The sequence below is a fragment of the Centropristis striata genome, chromosome 13 (genome assembly GCF_030273125.1).
Source record: "Centropristis striata isolate RG_2023a ecotype Rhode Island chromosome 13, C.striata_1.0, whole genome shotgun sequence".
In the NCBI taxonomy this organism is placed as follows: Eukaryota; Metazoa; Chordata; class Actinopteri; order Perciformes; family Serranidae; genus Centropristis; species Centropristis striata.
Window position 1 is genome coordinate 5,643,529 of NC_081529.1, and position 16,583 is coordinate 5,660,111.

Below are 16,583 nucleotides of genomic sequence, written 5' to 3' on the forward strand. Positions count from 1 at the left end.
TCTTATTTTCTAGTCTTTGTCGTCTCTTACAAAAAGTAGTGACTGGATTCTGATCAAAACAGCTCGTCTACTGCAACGCAAAGCATATTAGTGTGCTTATGCGTAGCAAAATGGAAGTTCTACGGTTGAGAAAAAGTAGTGCCAAATGAAACAGCTGTCTATAGCAACAAAAATCGGTATATAGTATATACATAGGTGGCAGTCCCTGTCTGCAGTCTGTTTCCTGTCTGGGACGTGGGTCTGGTTTTCCAAACTGGGAACACACAGACCATCATCTACTGCAGGTAATACATCGACTGTAGGTAAGTACCTCATACAACCTCACTTCAAAAAATTAAAACAATCATGCCTGCACTAATGCTGTATTAAAGCTTTTCTTGAGCAAGGTGTGGCTAACGAGATCAAAGTCACACACACACACACACACACTGAAACCTGTGTTGTCGAAACAGATTTGCATAAGACTGAATACTTGGCACATCATTATCTCTGCATTATTAGGTCCATCCCTTCAGATCCCTCCCAGTATTATCTACTAAAAAAGGGTAGACAAAATAACAGGAACACCTGATGTATGTGTATTGCAGCCGCAGGCTTTGCAATACTATTTATGTCACTTTCTACATATCTAGTAAAATCTTCATTAATTCTTTACTATTCATCCTCCAGTAAAAATGAAAGAGAATCAGTTATTTGTTTTTGTTGTTTTAATGAGATGGCAAGGTTATGTATCAATTTATTGGATCCATTTAAAAAAAAAAAAAAAACAATTTCTACAAAACATACAATCTTAGAACAGTTTTTTTTTTTTTTACAAACAATACCATTCACAATCACACATAATTACAGTATAATACATTCTTCTGGGAATTGGTCGTACTTACTCCTTTTACAGTAACTAGTATATTGTGCACTTGTTTTGTACATGTATTATTGTTTGCAAAAGATGATTTATATGCTGTTACTATAGAGAAATGGGAGGCAGTGATGTGCATGTGTGAGTCAGACTCGAACCTAAGACACTGAGAGTGCACTGTGGCATGTGACCTGGCCTGCTCAGCGACCATATGTGCTGCCAACACCACTTCCTGTCCTTTTTTTCTGCCCAGAGAATGAATGCTGATGAACCCGTTTTTATTTCCAGACAGCTGGCAGCATACTTGTTTATATGGTAAAAAAACTGTAACAAACTTTATTTAATTTGCATATTGAACTTGTTTTATGATGATATAGAGTGCTTGGCGGCCTTATCAGTGCAGGAGTCACTACGGCTGACTCCTGTTGATGCATTATTATTATTGTATTGTTGTTGCATATTTGAAATAAATCATTCGAATAAAAAAAAAAATGTTGTAGCTTTTAAAGTCAGTTAACTGTAACATAAAAATATGATTCAATTCATACACACTTGACTTATTTTATTGATAATTACACTGTATTTCTGACCTTTCATAACTTAATAGTGAAATAAAAAATTAACCTAACCTGCAACAAAAGTAGGCCCTCCTACAGGAACACAGACTTGGTATTCATTGCTCTGAGCAATTGCATTGTTTGATTACATACACTGTTTGCATCAAATTCAGTCTGTTGTATGTATGTATGTATGTATGTATGTATGTGTGTATGTATGTGTGTATGCATGTATGCATGTATGTTTGCATGTATGTTACAACATGGACGAAAATATTGTATTGTAATCTTTGAGTCCTGTCAATCTCTATATACATTATGATGAACAGCTAATCAGACTAGGCAACATGTTTACATATATATATCATGTGACTCTTTCAGCTTCAGGTTGACTCTGCAGTAGAATGACTCCTGTTGATTGTGAATGAACGTCCTGTTCTGAAATAGTTCTCTATTTCTTCCAGTGAGCGGCCGCGAGTCTCTGGGATGCACACTGCGTTGAACAGCAGACAGAGCACGCACACCACCGTGAAACACAGGTAGGGCACATACAGGCCGTATTTGTCCACCAGGTGTGTAAAGGCATGTGTGAGCATGAAGGCCGTCAGCCAGCTGACAGCCACGCACAGACCCGAAGCCACGCCCCTGGCAACCAGCGGCAGCACCTCTGACATCAGCAACCAGGTGATTGGGCCCCATCCCATGGCGTATCCTAGGAGACAACCAACAATGTCATGACAGATCAATCAGTTCATAGATAACAAAAGTACAGAAAGTCATTGTCAGGGTATGGTTAAGGTTCTCAACCCATTATCCAGACTCGGGTCGAGGGGGTCTGGAGCCGATCCCAGCTGACATTGGGTGAGAGGCGGGGTACACCTGGACAGGTCTCCAGACTATCACAGGGCTGATATATAGAGACAGACAACTATTCACGCTCTCATTCACTCCTACGGGCAATTTAGAGTCATCAATTAAAGGAACACTCCACCGTTTTTTCATATTAAAACATGTTATTCGGGTAAGTAAGACGAGTTGATACAGACTCGGCGCAGTAATATCATCACTTCCGCTCCCTCTCACTTCCGTCAGGAGTGATGATATTACTGCGCCGAGTCGAAGTGCTCCCAAGTGCTATTCCGCCATACATTATAGTTCTCCTTTTTATCCGCTTCGAAAAGCGCCACGTTTTATTTTGTGTCGCCATACTTGGTCGTTTAACTACTCGTGTAGCTGTATTTAAATAGGGAAAACATGGAGGAGTTTGGTCGCTTCTAACTGTCCATCTGTTTGGATCCTAATGAATGAACTGGGCTAAGCTAAGTGCTAGCCAAGTAGCTCCGCGCGGCAGGGCGATTGAGTGCACACATTGAGACGCAAGAGGTCTGTATCAACTCGTCTTACTTACCCGAATAACATGTTTTAATATGAAAAACCGGTGGAGTGTTCCTTTAAACCTAAGCTGCATGTCTTTGGACTCTGGGAGGAAGCCGGAGGACCCGGAGAGAACCCACGCTGACTAGGGGAGATATAAAACTCTGCAAGCCAGATTTAAACTTGTGACCCTCTTGCTGTGAGGCGTAACTGCTGATTTTGGACGGGTAGAAGCAGTATCCTTGAATAGTAGCACCACATAAACATTCAGTTAAGTTTCAAACGATTTCCCAATTATGTAAGGCGTGACATAATTAATACCAATTAAATGAATAAGCACAAAGTTTTATATGACAAGATGGGTGTTGACATGTAATAGACAGCCGTTAATCATGCTTCAAGAACAATTGTAACTTAATGACCTGAGGGCATAACAGGTCTTAACTTGTTGGAACAACACAAAAGGTAATTTTCAGCAAACAGCACACACATCGTTAAATACATGGACGAGTTATCATATATTTGCCCAACAAATATGATGATTTTTCCTTGTCAAAGACAAAACACTATTTTTCCGACTTTTTTCTCTCATAAATCTGTGACTTTTTTCTAGCAGATTTGCTCTCTTTTTTTCTCAAAATATTACCCCCCTCCCCCGGATCCATATATATATATATATTTTTTTTTTTTTTCCATACTTAGCCCTAATACATTGTCGTAATAAATTATTTATTTATTTAGAATATTTTCACAGCTTTACCGTGTCCTCAGACAGCCCTTTACGATGGTGAACCGAAGCCACATCATTATTTTTTTATTTTACCTTGCAGAACACAACCACTTGGTCTACCACTTCCTTGATTGGCTACTTGTTGTTTTTTTGTCATTGTGTGACTTTTGTGTTTTACAGAGTTAAGACCTAACAAAACTAATAAACTTAATGGACGAGGCAGTGGTAGACCAGCAATTTGTGTTCTGCAAGGTAAATGGAGTGTGGTGGCATTTCAGAAAGCATAACCTATAATGGCTTCACCTCCCAATCATACACTGAGACTGCCTGCCTGACTGACTGTGATTTTGTTAGGTAGAGTTTTTTTGGCTAAAAATGACTTGGCTTTACTCCTGACTGCTTCTCCAAGCTGTTGGTGTGCCAACTACCATCTACTCAATGCAACGGAGTCAGTAAAGCTAAATATGCTAGTGCAAGTTATCTGAGGCTACTTATTCAGGCCTTATATCACTCAATAGTAAAAGGCAGAGGTTTGATCACATTTTCCCATTTGAGGTTGCTGCCCTTAGAGCCATGCTGTTAAAAAAAGGATGTGATTAGGTAAAGCATGGGTTTTCACTCACCAAATATAAACACCATGGTGCTAATGAGAGGAATCAGGCCCGCTGCAGTTTGGTGGCTTCCATCCATAGTGTTTTCAATGGCATTATGGGAGCTGTAGTCCAGACTCCCGGTGAGATTAGGAGGGGAGGGGCTTGGAGGGCAAGGTGTGGTGTGTGAGATCATGGTCAGAGTCAGAGCAGACAGAAACATCAGCATGCTCGACGTGTACAACAAGGCTTTGCGTCCTGCCTTGTCCATTAAACAGGCTGCCACGGCAACAGAAAAGAGGCGGACTGCACCTACAATGGCAGCATCATACCTGATCAAAGAGAAATTCGTATTTGAAGTTACAAAATAGCAGTTAATAGATTCTGAAATAATAGATAGATATACAGAATAGATGTCCGACCTGGGCTCCAGGGAGACTTTGCTTTGGGAAAAGATGGGCTCCAGGTAGACCAGGATGGGCGTGATGCCTGTCATCTGCTGCAGGAAACGCATCACCACTGAGATCATGATTGGCCGGTAGTAGATGGGTGTGGCCAGCTGCGACCATGTGACTTTTCCCTGTGTGTTGATGCTGTGCTGCATCAGGAGACATGCAGATATAACATATATGTACTGTATTTATTTAAATTGGAATAAGTTGCTTCTAGCATGTCTACCACTGAAGTCATTGTTTGACTTTGATGTTACCCCCTTAAAACCTTGTGACTCTTACCTTTATGTCATTGAGCTCGTTGTGTATGTTGCAGTGATTTCCCCTGAGCCAACGTAGGGCCTTCTCTGCCTGCTGCTCTTTGCCCAGAGCGAGGAGCCTCCTGGGAGAGCTGGGCATGAACACCAGCAGCAAAACCATCAGCACAGCTGGCACCTCCCCCGCTACAGCCAGCCACCGCCACGGTACCACCAGACCTGCACATCATATGATAAGTGATAGTAAGCGTGGTGTGAAAAGTGAGACACATGCATTGCAATCTGGTCCACTGAGGCTGCTGTCAGTTGTGCCTGCAAGACTGCCCCCTCTATGATTGTTGAACAGGCAAAACAACAAATGTTTGCTTTTGATGTTTAAGACAGCTGAACAATTTGCTATCATCATATCTCTTAGATACACCACTTAAAATACCACAACGTGACAATGTTATCTGCATCATTCCCAGCAATGCAAGGTGCACGGCCAGTGGTGTTTTTAAAAAAATGCTAAAGTTATTTGTCTCTGACTGGACCCACATTTCAGTTAAATGTCTACAAACAACGTAACTTAATTATGTAAATGAGTAAATTTTTGCAGCAGTGTTGTTAAGCTCGTACCCATGGCGTAGAGGGCCAAGGCCCCAAACACAGCAGTGATCTGAGGACAGGAGCCCAGAGCTCCTCTCACTGCTCTATGAGAGATCTCTGAGATGTAAACCTGTGACATAAGCACACAAAAGACACAACTCAGGAAAAAAATCCACAAGGACTGTCAGTTTAAACTCTGATAACAAAAAGTGGTAAATGGGACAACCTACAGGAATGGATGCTGCGGTCATCCCCCCAGCAAGGCCTGTGAGGAAACGGCCCACATAGAGCATCCACAAGTTGAAAGCACCTCCCATCAGCATGTACCTGAGACACATAAAACATTTTCAACAAACACCAAAACTCAAACATCCAAAATTCCTGTATTAAGGCACCATTACTAGAAAATATGTCTACTTTAGCAAAACAGTTTTTTGACACACTGTAAGCAGTTGTTGGAAAATGAAATATAGTTTCATAGACAAAAATGTACATTTAACTAGAGTACTCACTCACTGTCACAGGTAAAGTCCTGCATTCAAAATATTGCTTAAGCAAAAGTTAATATCAGAAAAATCAACTCCCAACAATCAAAAGTAAAAGTATTAATTATTCATTATTTAAAGTAGACACTGTCACAGTTATATTTTTTCTATATTATTCATTTGTTTTGCAGCATGATAATATTGCAGCTGGTTGGTATTTAAACAACAGTAATGGCTAATATTTTATTATGTTATGATTTATTTTGTATGCAAAATTTATAGCTGCTGCTCATTCATATCACTTGTGTTGCCTAATTAGACCTCTGTGTCAGAGTGTACAAAGTATTGCATTTGACTGACATCTCCCTCACCCTTTTGTTGTTCTGATTGTGCTGTATCTTTCTAGGTCAAAACACTCCACCCTATTATCATCTTCATTACTTCATAGAGTTTAATGTCATGTCATTTTTTTAGAATAGCTTAACCTGACAAGGCATCCAGAGCAATTTAAAACATCTGTGGAGGTGTGCAGGTGTGTCGTTACTATCAATGTCAAATGAATGTAGTGAAGTAAAAAGTGCTATACTTCTCTCTATAAATGTAATCATCATTGGGATGCCACCCTTTGGCTTGTGGACTACCATTTTTGAGCCTCGGGATTGGCATTTCCTGCGTCGCTATCTTAGGGTTTTTTGGATGGAGATCCTGAGGACACCTCCTTGTCAGTCACACAGTGTAGCCACACCTTAAAGAACACTCAGCTTTTTTTTCTATTTTACTCTAAATAGCACTAGCACTAATAGCTCTTATTGCACTATACCTTGATTGTTTGCTTTTTACTCTTCCTGTAAGTCGCTTTGGATAAAAGCGTCTGCTAAATGACTAAATGTAAATGTAAATGTCAATAAGACCATAACTATCATAATGAACTGTATTGAGGAAGGCTTAAAACTAGCAATTGAGGCTATAAACTTATTAGAAAAAGGTTTACTGTAGTAATAAATCAAGAGAGAAGTAGGTTAATTTTCTCATAGATTAATATCTAACTGGACGTCTTTTTGCGACCAGTGGAGTCGCCCCCTTCTGGCCATTAGAGAGAAAAGTTGGAAAGTTTAGAGCACTCCTGCATTAGCTTCACTTTGTACACATGGATGTTGCCGCTTGTGCACAAAGAAATAGTCAAAGTCAAAGTACTGAGTTACACTCCACCACAGTTTGATGGCTCTATGTTGTTTTGAGTGAGACCTACCCAATAGTCGACGGCACTGCTGACATCATGATGCTCAGCTTCCGTCCAACCATGTCGTTGAGCAGCATGGCCCCCAGCCCTCCGGTTGCTGCACCCAGTGTGTAGATGGAGCCGAACCAGGCAGCCTCTTCTGTACCCATCCTGAGCTCAGGGTCAGCATCCGGGCTCTTGAGTTTCGGCAGGACCGGGGACGAGTAGACCAGGGAGTAACCAAAGTTGAAGTTTCCCAGGACGGCTGCGAAGACGGCCAGGTACAGTTTGGAGTTATTGATCTGAGGTGGAAAGATTTGGAGTTAAAATCAGAGGATAAACTACATACATAGGTACCATACTATATTTTGGGGTTTGGGATCTTCGTGTGAAAAACTATTCACTTGGTGCCTGCAGATCATCATCCTAACACGATGAACTGATCACAGAATGATCTGCATGAGAACATGTGATCTCTGGGAACAGCAGTGGAAAGCTTTACAATGCATTGTCTTTATGCAGGTTAATTTACTTAACTGTTACTCCACTGAAATAATCTGTTTAGGCCACAGTTTATTTTGTATGTGCAGCATTTAAACCACACTAAACAACCTGCATTTGCCAGCAAGCCAAAATCATTTCTAAGTTCCAATTTCCAAGTAAAATCTCTTGTAAATTACTTTTGAAAGGCTTAATCAGCAATACAGTTCAGTGATAAGCAAAACAAATTAATCAGAATGTATGTGACAAATTGTCCCTATTTCCACTTTTTGCATATCTTACCATGCTCCCTTGTTTTTTTTTTGTGTAGTCAGTACTCCAAGTTTAATTTATAATCTGTGACACAATTTGCATTAGACCAAACTTCCCATGTCAAGGACCCCAATATAGCATTAGCCTCTGGCTGGGACCCCTCTGTTCTAGTTTATTTCAAATAACTTGTTCGTCATAATGGAAAAAATGAAATCTCAAACATACAGCTTCTGAATACATTATTTTTGTATTAATAATTAATATTCAGTTTTTCTTCTATTATAAACATTCTCCTTGTCATTTCTGTCTTAATATTCAACAGTAATATTAACAGCAAACATATTTTTCTATATATTCAGTGTCTTCTGTTTTTAAAGACCTATATTAAAAGACATATTTACATATATAAAAGTTTCTGCAACCCCCCTGGCACCCTCTGGGGGTCAGGACCCCCACTTTGAAAAACACTTGGCTAGACTAGACTAATCTTAGAACAAAATGAAGAATACAGACTAAAATATCACTTTGAAACTGGTCCCGGGTCAGACTTCCTCATACCAACAGACTGTAATCCCTCAGCAAGTGGTGGAAAATGCATATTTCTTGTTAATATTGCATCAACTAATTAAAAAGTAAATCTATAACCTATCATAAATATTTTAAGATCCATTGAAATGATTGAAATGTTTCAAACCCTCGATTCAGATGTTGGTCCATTGTTCAGCAGGGGAGTCTCTTCATCCATGTCTGCAGCAGAAAACTGCAGAGCGGTCTAACGACACGGATGAATCTTTATTAAAAAAATTGTACGATGAAGCTAAAAGGAATGCTGCCTTTAAAAATACTGGCAGGTCAAAACATGTCATAGTCCATCCTTCTGATACTTCTGTACAAGCTGAACTTGCGTGTGATCCAGGGTTTTCCAGGCTGACAAACTGAAACAGATAGAGGCTAACTACATGAAAAGTAGTCACAATGAAAATGAAACTGAAACTGTCTACACTGATAGCTCATAACCTAAACAAACTAAACTTTAGAATATAAACTGTGACAGAGTACTGAAACAAACTATTTGCATTGTCTTTTAAAAACCACTGTGGTCAGATTGTTGTCGGCAATAGTGGGTTTAATTTAAAGCCCAGTGTAAATTAAGCCAAAGTGTTGCAATGTTGTCATGAGCAGAAAGCAGAAGGGTGGGATGAACAGCATGATTCCTGGATTGGGCCAGTCAAAGAGGAAGCAGAAGAAGAAGAAAGTTGCGTCAGGGGGAAGAGGAAAGTACAGGCTGCTTCTCCATCAGCCCACGCATCATGAGATTTACTGCTGTTTTAGCACAACTCACACAAGTACACTAACAGACACACCTTTCTCCCACCAACAATTTTTCCAACTTGTGTTGATTGATACTGAACTATAATAATTTGTTGTACAGGAATCAAACTTTATCGATAGAAGATCCACTTAAACAAACCCGAACTGGGATGGTAGTGGAGAAAAACCAGAGCAGCATTATTCTTCACCTAAAATTAAACTGTGTGTTGTGATCGATTCTTGTGCATTTGAATAAGCCCTGGACAGTTGGTGGACAGTTTTGAGAAGTTGACTTTTCTTTGTATTCATTTGTGCAGGAGAGTGAGAGAGGGGCAGAGGAAAGCTGAGTACCTGTTAAATCCATCTGCATTTCCTCTGCGGTCCCCAATGATGTTGTGGAAATGGAAAGTTGTTCTTGTCCCAGCTTGTGGGTGTGCATTTGTGTATTGTACTCTGTGTGTGTGTGTGTGTGTGTGTCCGTGTTCATTATGTGAATACAGTGTGTATAAGACCAGCCCTTTTCAGCTATGTCTTTCTCTCTTCTATTTGTTCCTCCAAAAATCAAGACCCAGGCTCCCAGCTGCATCTATCCCAGCTCCACTGCACCATGGACAGCTTCGGGCTGGGCCACTGGCCCCTGATCCTGGTCCACATGCTTCTTCTGCAAATGCAACCCATTAAAGTGCAGGGAGTTGATCCTGTGTCCCAGAAACTGCGACGACTCAACGAACAGGTCAGTTTGAATTGTGTGTGTGTGCGCGTGCGTGCGTGCGTGCGTGCGTGAGTGCATGCGTGCGTGTGCATAAACAGTGGTCAACGTTAATTATTACAATCGGAATTTATTCAACGTTTACAGGAATGCTATGCTGTTGTTATATTGCAGCGTTTTAAAATTATGCATTATTATTAAAAGAGCAGTTGGAACAGTAGGTACTCTCTGCAACAATTTGGCTCCCTGCAGCTGCTGGGTTTACTAACTTAAATTTACTAGTTTAATAGAAGACAATAGAAGTGTAATTAAAAGTGCATTCCGCATACAGTATCTGTGGAACAATAAGTTGCCACTTTGCTGCACTTTGCTGTAAGTGTTCTCTCCATTTTAAAATCACACTAGAATTCCATTAAAACAATGGACAGCATAACAACTAGAATATTACTACAACGTATGATAAAAAATATTAATTACTTCGGAAACAGAGTTAATATTACCTCAAGGAAACCTTTTTCAGCCATCCATTTTACATTTCACATTTTTTACATACGTGATCAAAGTTTCATAAAACATTGACCTGTAAAATTGAAAATAACAAATAAAAAAATCTCATTGAGGTAGTATTTTAGCTCAAGCTAATTTATCAGCTTTCCACTGTTAGAAATTGAGTTAGTGTTTTTTTTTTTATAGCAGTAAAACAATAGCTAAATCTTAAATCATAATGGAGAAAAAAGTAACATCAGATCAGCTATCGATAATCCTGCTAGAAGCTAACAAGCCTAGCTTGAAAGACTAATGTTTGCCGTGACTTAACAGTGTTAGCAGTAACGGCCAATCTCTAGCTGGTAGCTTCTGATTCGAGAGAATTCAGGTGATTTGATGTTTTTCAACTACCTCGAAATCACATATTTAAATGTATTTTGTGATGTGTTTAACATAATGTCTGTCACAATGATGAATAATTATCCCTAAAAGGCATGAAACTGATTAAAAAAAAAAAAAAAAAAGATTTTACAACTCATACTTCAGTATTTAACCTAAAATAATTTTCCTCAACTGTTTCTGTGCACGTTTGCAGGCCGATGAAATGGTGAAAACACTAAAAGAATAAAAAGTAATCACAAAAATGCATTTTATGATTTTCCTGACCCAAACAGCTGCAGAAAGACTTCAAAACACATATTTTCTCTGTTAGTTTCAGCAGTTCCAGGCACTGACCCAGGCCCGTTTGAACATGTTGGCCCTGAACCAGAATCGAAACTCCTCAGGGGGGCTGGAGAGCCGTGTTCAGGCCCTGAGTGACCAGTGGCAGCAGATGTCACAGGACCTTCATCACCTCAAGCAGAGCACAACGCAGGAGATAGAGGGTCTCAGGTTAGAGTTCGGGTACAGATGGTAAACATTTATCTGCAGGCTGCTGTATCTTAGAAAAATCCCAAATGGTTGTCTTTCGTAAGTAAAGCATTCATGAAATGTAGAGAAAGGTTTGCATAAAAAGAGAGAAGGAAGTTTGACGTAAAGGTAAATCCAGTTTACTGTAGTCCAGCTCAAAAATGACTGGAATAAATCTTAAAGAGACCACCACAACTGAAAAAAATGTAAATGCTAATCACACAGGAGGATTTTGCCAAATAACAAATGTATCGAGTGGGTGGATTTTTCTTTTAGCATCTGTTCTTTTTGGGGGAGTGAAGAAGTAATGATTAACAGAACAGCTTTTGGACGATATCCCCGATTGGATATTTCACATTAGTTAATACATTACTACATATCTTGCATACAATCTTACAACCCAAAATAATGAAAAATAGGTGTACGACCATCATTTTTTTAAATACAACCCTTATTCCAAAAAAGTTTGGACGCTGTGTAAAACATAAATAAAGCAGAATGCATCAAATGCATCCAGTTTTAATTTAATCTACATCAAAAAAACAAAAGCAAACAATCACATTGATTTATTTCAAATGTTTGAATGTTTTTAATGTATGAAATAATATTTTTCCAGCTATGTCAACAGCCCCCCTAAAAATGTCTATTACATTTCAAACAAAGAAAAGCTTATTTTCTCCTGGTTTATTTTTGATGTGTCACAAATAAATCTCACGTCCATGCAGGGAGGAGGTCGGGGTAGATGCATGGACCTCAGTTTATGGCCAGTGTGAAACCAAAAGTCAATGTTGACTTATTTTTCCTTACGTATATAGGTTAATTTACATAATGTACTTAACTTATGTACGAAGTGTAGGATCATGGTTTATGTAACTTTTTAATTTCCCTTAATTTCCGTATAATGTTTTAACAAACCCTTTTTTTTTACACAAACTATATTTTCCGAAACCAAACCAAGTAGTTTTACTTCACAGTGTTAATCATGTTTAAAACTACAACTATTATCCGGGAGGAAATATGTTTCGCTCAAAACATTATTGATGATGCAGTTTTGTTGTATGGGAACATAATTTTAAGGGGAAGGGTTTGAAATACTGGGATATTAAACATGATTACAATTTACAAACTTCATCCACCAAGCTGGTCAAATGAGACAACATGATCAAATGTTGCAATTTGGGCCATGAATCATTTACAACAAAAATAATACAGAAATATTATTAAAAATGTTCTTGTGTTAATTATTATCCCAGAGAGTGGAGCAGGAAGCTCGAGAAGAAGAGTAAACGGATTGAGGGACGTCTGGCTTTGATGGAGAGGAACCTGAGGGAGAGCCGCCGCCACGCCCAAAAACAGACACCTGATCCGGGTCAGGATTTCTCCAACATCACCCTGGAGCTCCAGAGCCAAGATGAAAGGCTGGCTGCCCTTCAGGTCCAGCGTGACGAGCTGCTCATTGGGCTGAGAGGGTTGCAGGAATCCCTGAAAAACCAGGCAGTGCGTGTGACCCGGCTGGAGGGCCGGCTCGGTGAGGTCCTGCAGCAGAATGGAGGTGAGAAAACCAGAGGGATGTGGAGGGTGGAAGACGCCAACATCACACCTGAGGGATACTATGAACCTCGCAGGAGAAGCCAGACACATAGAAGGAGGCCTGAAAGGATTCTGGATGCCCCATCCAGGTCAGAAGGTATCAGCTATTCCCATACTGATAATCATTCACAGACCACAGCTCAGAACAGAGACCATCAACAGCCCTATCAGTACCAGGCAACACCAAACCAGCCAAAACATTCAAAGACCCAGAGGCAAAGACCTCAGCCAGAATCTCATACTCAGATACAAGAGTACCTGCCACAGCCTCACCCTTATCAACCCCAGTCACAGATCCAGGTCCGAGCCCAGATAAAGCCTTATCTGATCAAGCAGGAGCAGCTCCAGTCTCGCCAAACTGTGCCTTATCCCAACGTCCAGGACCAGCAACAATCCCAGCCTCAGTTATATCACCTGAGACACGGGCAGTTTCATAATCCCAGTCATTCCTCATGGCCCCAGCCCCTGTCTCATTCTACAATCCACCCAGAACCCACCAAAGACCCACCGAGTGGGACCAGTCTTGGGGGTCCACAGCCCCAGGCTTCAGATGACGTCTCTCAGCCCCAACCTGAGTCTTATCAGCCCGGGGTGAGTGGGTGGGATGAAGGAGTGGTGGGAGAAAGTGACACAAAGGTAAAGTCTTCTGTGATCCACAACTTCCTCCAGCTTCCTGTGAGGCACAAGATCCCAGCACAACCAGCTCCCAAAAAGGATGCAACCAGTAAGTAATAGTTAGTAATAGTTGATACCTTACAGTACTAATACCAACATCTTTTTATGGCCCGGGGTGTGTAAAAATGTATGTTGGGCATGTTTATTGGCCAGTTGCTTGCCAGTTCAAGCCAGTGACACTTCTTCCATCTATCACAGCCAAAAGTCAGTTCAGGGACGAGTCCATGTCCTGCTGTACTGTTCTGTGATTGGCTAGTAGTCGCTTCTTTGATGCATTCTTGCAATTCGATACTATTGGTGCAACGCTAACGGTGGAAATACAACTATCGGGTCCGTATTCTAATGCCATGGGACACAAAAAGATTTCCCCCCATAGACTTACATTGTGAGAGAAGTCTGTAAATGAGTGCATTTTTTTACATTTACATTTTTTTGAACGTCACAACTCCAAACTGACCCATTTTACTATCAGAATTAGATTTTGTTAGCAGCAGGGTTTTTTATTAAACTGAATATATCGTCTCTGTCCCTTTGTCTGCAGTATGTAATGTGGACTCCATGCTGTTCTTCCCTTCGGCCTCAGCTGAGAACTATGTCACATTCTTCCGGTCTCTTCCCAACCTTCCTGAACTTTCTGTGTGTCTTTGGCTCCGTGTGGACACCTCACATGTCGGCACACTGCTCTCTTATGCCACAGATGACAACGACAACCAGTTAGTTCTGTATGGACACAACTCCTCTGCCTCATCTGCATCCTTTTCTGCTTCTTCCCACCCCTCCTACGCATCCTCCTCCTCCCCATCGCTGGACTTTGTAGTTGGAGACCCTGTCTATCGCCGTCTCCCTGCATCTTCACTCCTGGACGCCCGTTGGCACCACCTCTGCGTCCTCTGGTCCTCCATCCAGGGTCGTTTCTGGCACTACAGCAACCGGCGCCTCACCTCCTCAGGCTCCAACTTCAGGAAGGGCTGGGAGATTCCTGGAGGAGGATCAGTGGTGCTGGGGCAGGAGCAGGACACTGTTGGTGGAGGGTTTGACCCTGCAGAGGGTTTTGCTGGGCAGGTGGCGGGGTTCAGGGTGTGGAGCCGGGTGCTGAGTCCCACAGAGGTGGAAGGGGTGGCAGAAGGAAGAGGTGTGCCCAGAGGGGTGGTGCTTGGCATGGAGGACATAAAGGAGGTACATGGGGAGGTGCAGCAGGTGGCATGTGAATGTTTAGAGTACTGCGTGTGATAAAGTTACAGAGGACTTTCATTCCAAAACATAATTTCTGCAGGTAATGTTAATTATGTCTTGCCTGCCTGCCTCTTAAAAGGCCAAATTAACACTCTTTTTGTTTAGATTAGATTTTTCGCATATGTGTTAGGTACACAGGCAACAGTATATCCTTACTAGACTAGTTTGGATTTTTTTGTGGGGTTGTATGAGGTAGTTGGTGTAGGACCTACAGTAATTGGCGGCCTACACGGCCCCCAGGAGTACATGCGCAGAGAGTACAGTGCTTAACTTTTGTGTTGGTACTCCTGCCTGCTTCTCCAAATTGGAGGCGTGCCCACCACCATCTTCTGTTGGTCATACACTGACTATGGATAAGTACCTCATCCAACCTTTTCTTTAAAAAGTCCAAAATGTCGCTTCAAAAGATAGATTTGTCAAAACTGGGACTGGTCAGACGAGTCAGCTATGCGATAATAACCTGAGTTTGATCCACCAGTGAATCATTAAACACTACAAGATCCTAGAATAACACAGGTGTGCTTGAAAATGTGATATTAACGTCCATTTCGCTAATGCCAAAATATTTTTTGTAGGATGGGTATTACAGTGTCTCCAATAATGGATTGGTTATTTAGAATGAAACTCTTAAAAAGGAGGATTTAATGTTTTATTCTATATTTATCACTCATCTGTCTAGTCCATTAAAAACAGTATTGGCTCATTTCTGAAAGACATTCCTTTACAGACATTCAGTTGTATAATAAAACAGCCAATAGTTATTAATATTAACTGTGACTAATTGTTTCAAACATTAAACAGGATGGAGGTTAAATTACCTGTTGTGAAAGTCTTTGAACTTTTTTATTTGATACCTGCTGTATGACTCTTAGATGATCAATAGAAACGTCAAATGCTTATTTTAGTATAATTTAGTAAAGTAATCTTGTTTTATCCTTTTTTGGTTGGATAGGTACAAAATAAAATCCAAATTGTGCATGATTTGGACTCTACAGAAGAGGATAAGGGCCAGGTAGGAGAAAGAAAATGAGAAGAGAATTTTTTTTTCCATTATGCAGTTTGAGAAAAAAAAATCAAAATGTCAAGAATAAAGTTGAAATCCAATCTCAAAAAAAAAGTTGAAAATGTTGGGAATAAAGTCAACGTTTTGAGTTCAGTAAAGTTGAAACGATATTCACAGATTTGTTGTTCCTGTGGCAATAAGTCATCAGAGGAACATTGTTTTAGAGAAACAGCGTCTATCCAAACAGTTAAATAGACTGCAAGCTACAACCTGATATTCATCAATGCCATAAAATGAGCAATAACCACAATATTTAAAGCTGCAGTGGTCCTAATTTCCCCTAACACATAAATGAGCTATTCTTGGTAGTAGGCTACTACAACTATTGTTAATCTCTAATTATGTAATTTATGTGAATTATTTAGACATATATTAAATTGTACTGAGGAAAAGCAGGTTGTAGCTTGCACTCTACTCAAAAAGTTGACTTTATTCTCGACATTTCAATTTGGGGGGTTTTCAACATTGTATTTCAACTTTAGTCTGACATTTTTTCTAGTTTACTGTATATGAAAAAAAGTAATAATTAATAAAACTTTTTTTTTCCTCCTCTCATTATTTTTTTCTCCTACCTCGCACTAATCTTCTTCCACAGGACTCCAACAAATACATAACGAGATCCTAAAAAAACAACTAAATACTGAACTTCTTGCTGTCATATTTACTTAAAACAATGTCCTGGTCGTCTTCAGGCTTTCATAAGTGGAAAAAGCCCTCAATATCATATTAAAAGATATTAAAATGAG

General features: G+C 40.2%; 2 protein-coding genes across 4 annotated transcripts in view; one reads left to right on the forward strand and one right to left on the reverse strand.

The window, feature by feature from the left end:
* LOC131983176 (pentraxin-4) overlaps window positions 1-15,767 on the forward strand; it is a 90,238-nt gene extending 74,471 nt beyond the window's left edge. For 2 of the 3 annotated variants that reach the window (XM_059347842.1, XM_059347843.1), the window contains exons 3-10: window positions 1,878-1,952; window positions 4,876-5,023; window positions 7,204-7,389; window positions 9,490-9,603; window positions 9,739-9,905; window positions 11,080-11,258; window positions 12,530-13,590; window positions 14,083-15,767. In XM_059347842.1, coding sequence (XP_059203825.1) covers window positions 9,780-9,905; window positions 11,080-11,258; window positions 12,530-13,590; window positions 14,083-14,771 — 2,055 coding nt within the window. In that variant the 5' untranslated portion in view covers window positions 1,878-1,952; window positions 4,876-5,023; window positions 7,204-7,389; window positions 9,490-9,603; window positions 9,739-9,779 and the 3' untranslated portion in view covers window positions 14,772-15,767. Of the gene's footprint in view, window positions 1-1,877; window positions 1,953-4,875; window positions 5,024-7,203; window positions 7,390-9,429; window positions 9,604-9,738; window positions 9,906-11,079; window positions 11,259-12,529; window positions 13,591-14,082 lie in introns of those variants that run through there. The other variant, XM_059347844.1, reaches the window with a different exon arrangement.
* Window positions 1,344-8,609, reverse strand: slc2a6 (solute carrier family 2 member 6). Its single transcript, XM_059347873.1, has 8 exons — window positions 8,556-8,609; window positions 7,139-7,410; window positions 5,635-5,731; window positions 5,435-5,534; window positions 4,842-5,035; window positions 4,530-4,705; window positions 4,141-4,439; window positions 1,344-2,125 (listed from the first exon to the last, which is right to left on the reverse strand). Exons 1-8 carry the CDS (start codon window positions 8,604-8,606, stop codon window positions 1,797-1,799), a joined length of 1,518 nt encoding a protein of 505 aa, XP_059203856.1. The 5' UTR covers window positions 8,607-8,609; the 3' UTR covers window positions 1,344-1,796.
* Window positions 15,768-16,583: the final 816 nt, after the last annotated feature.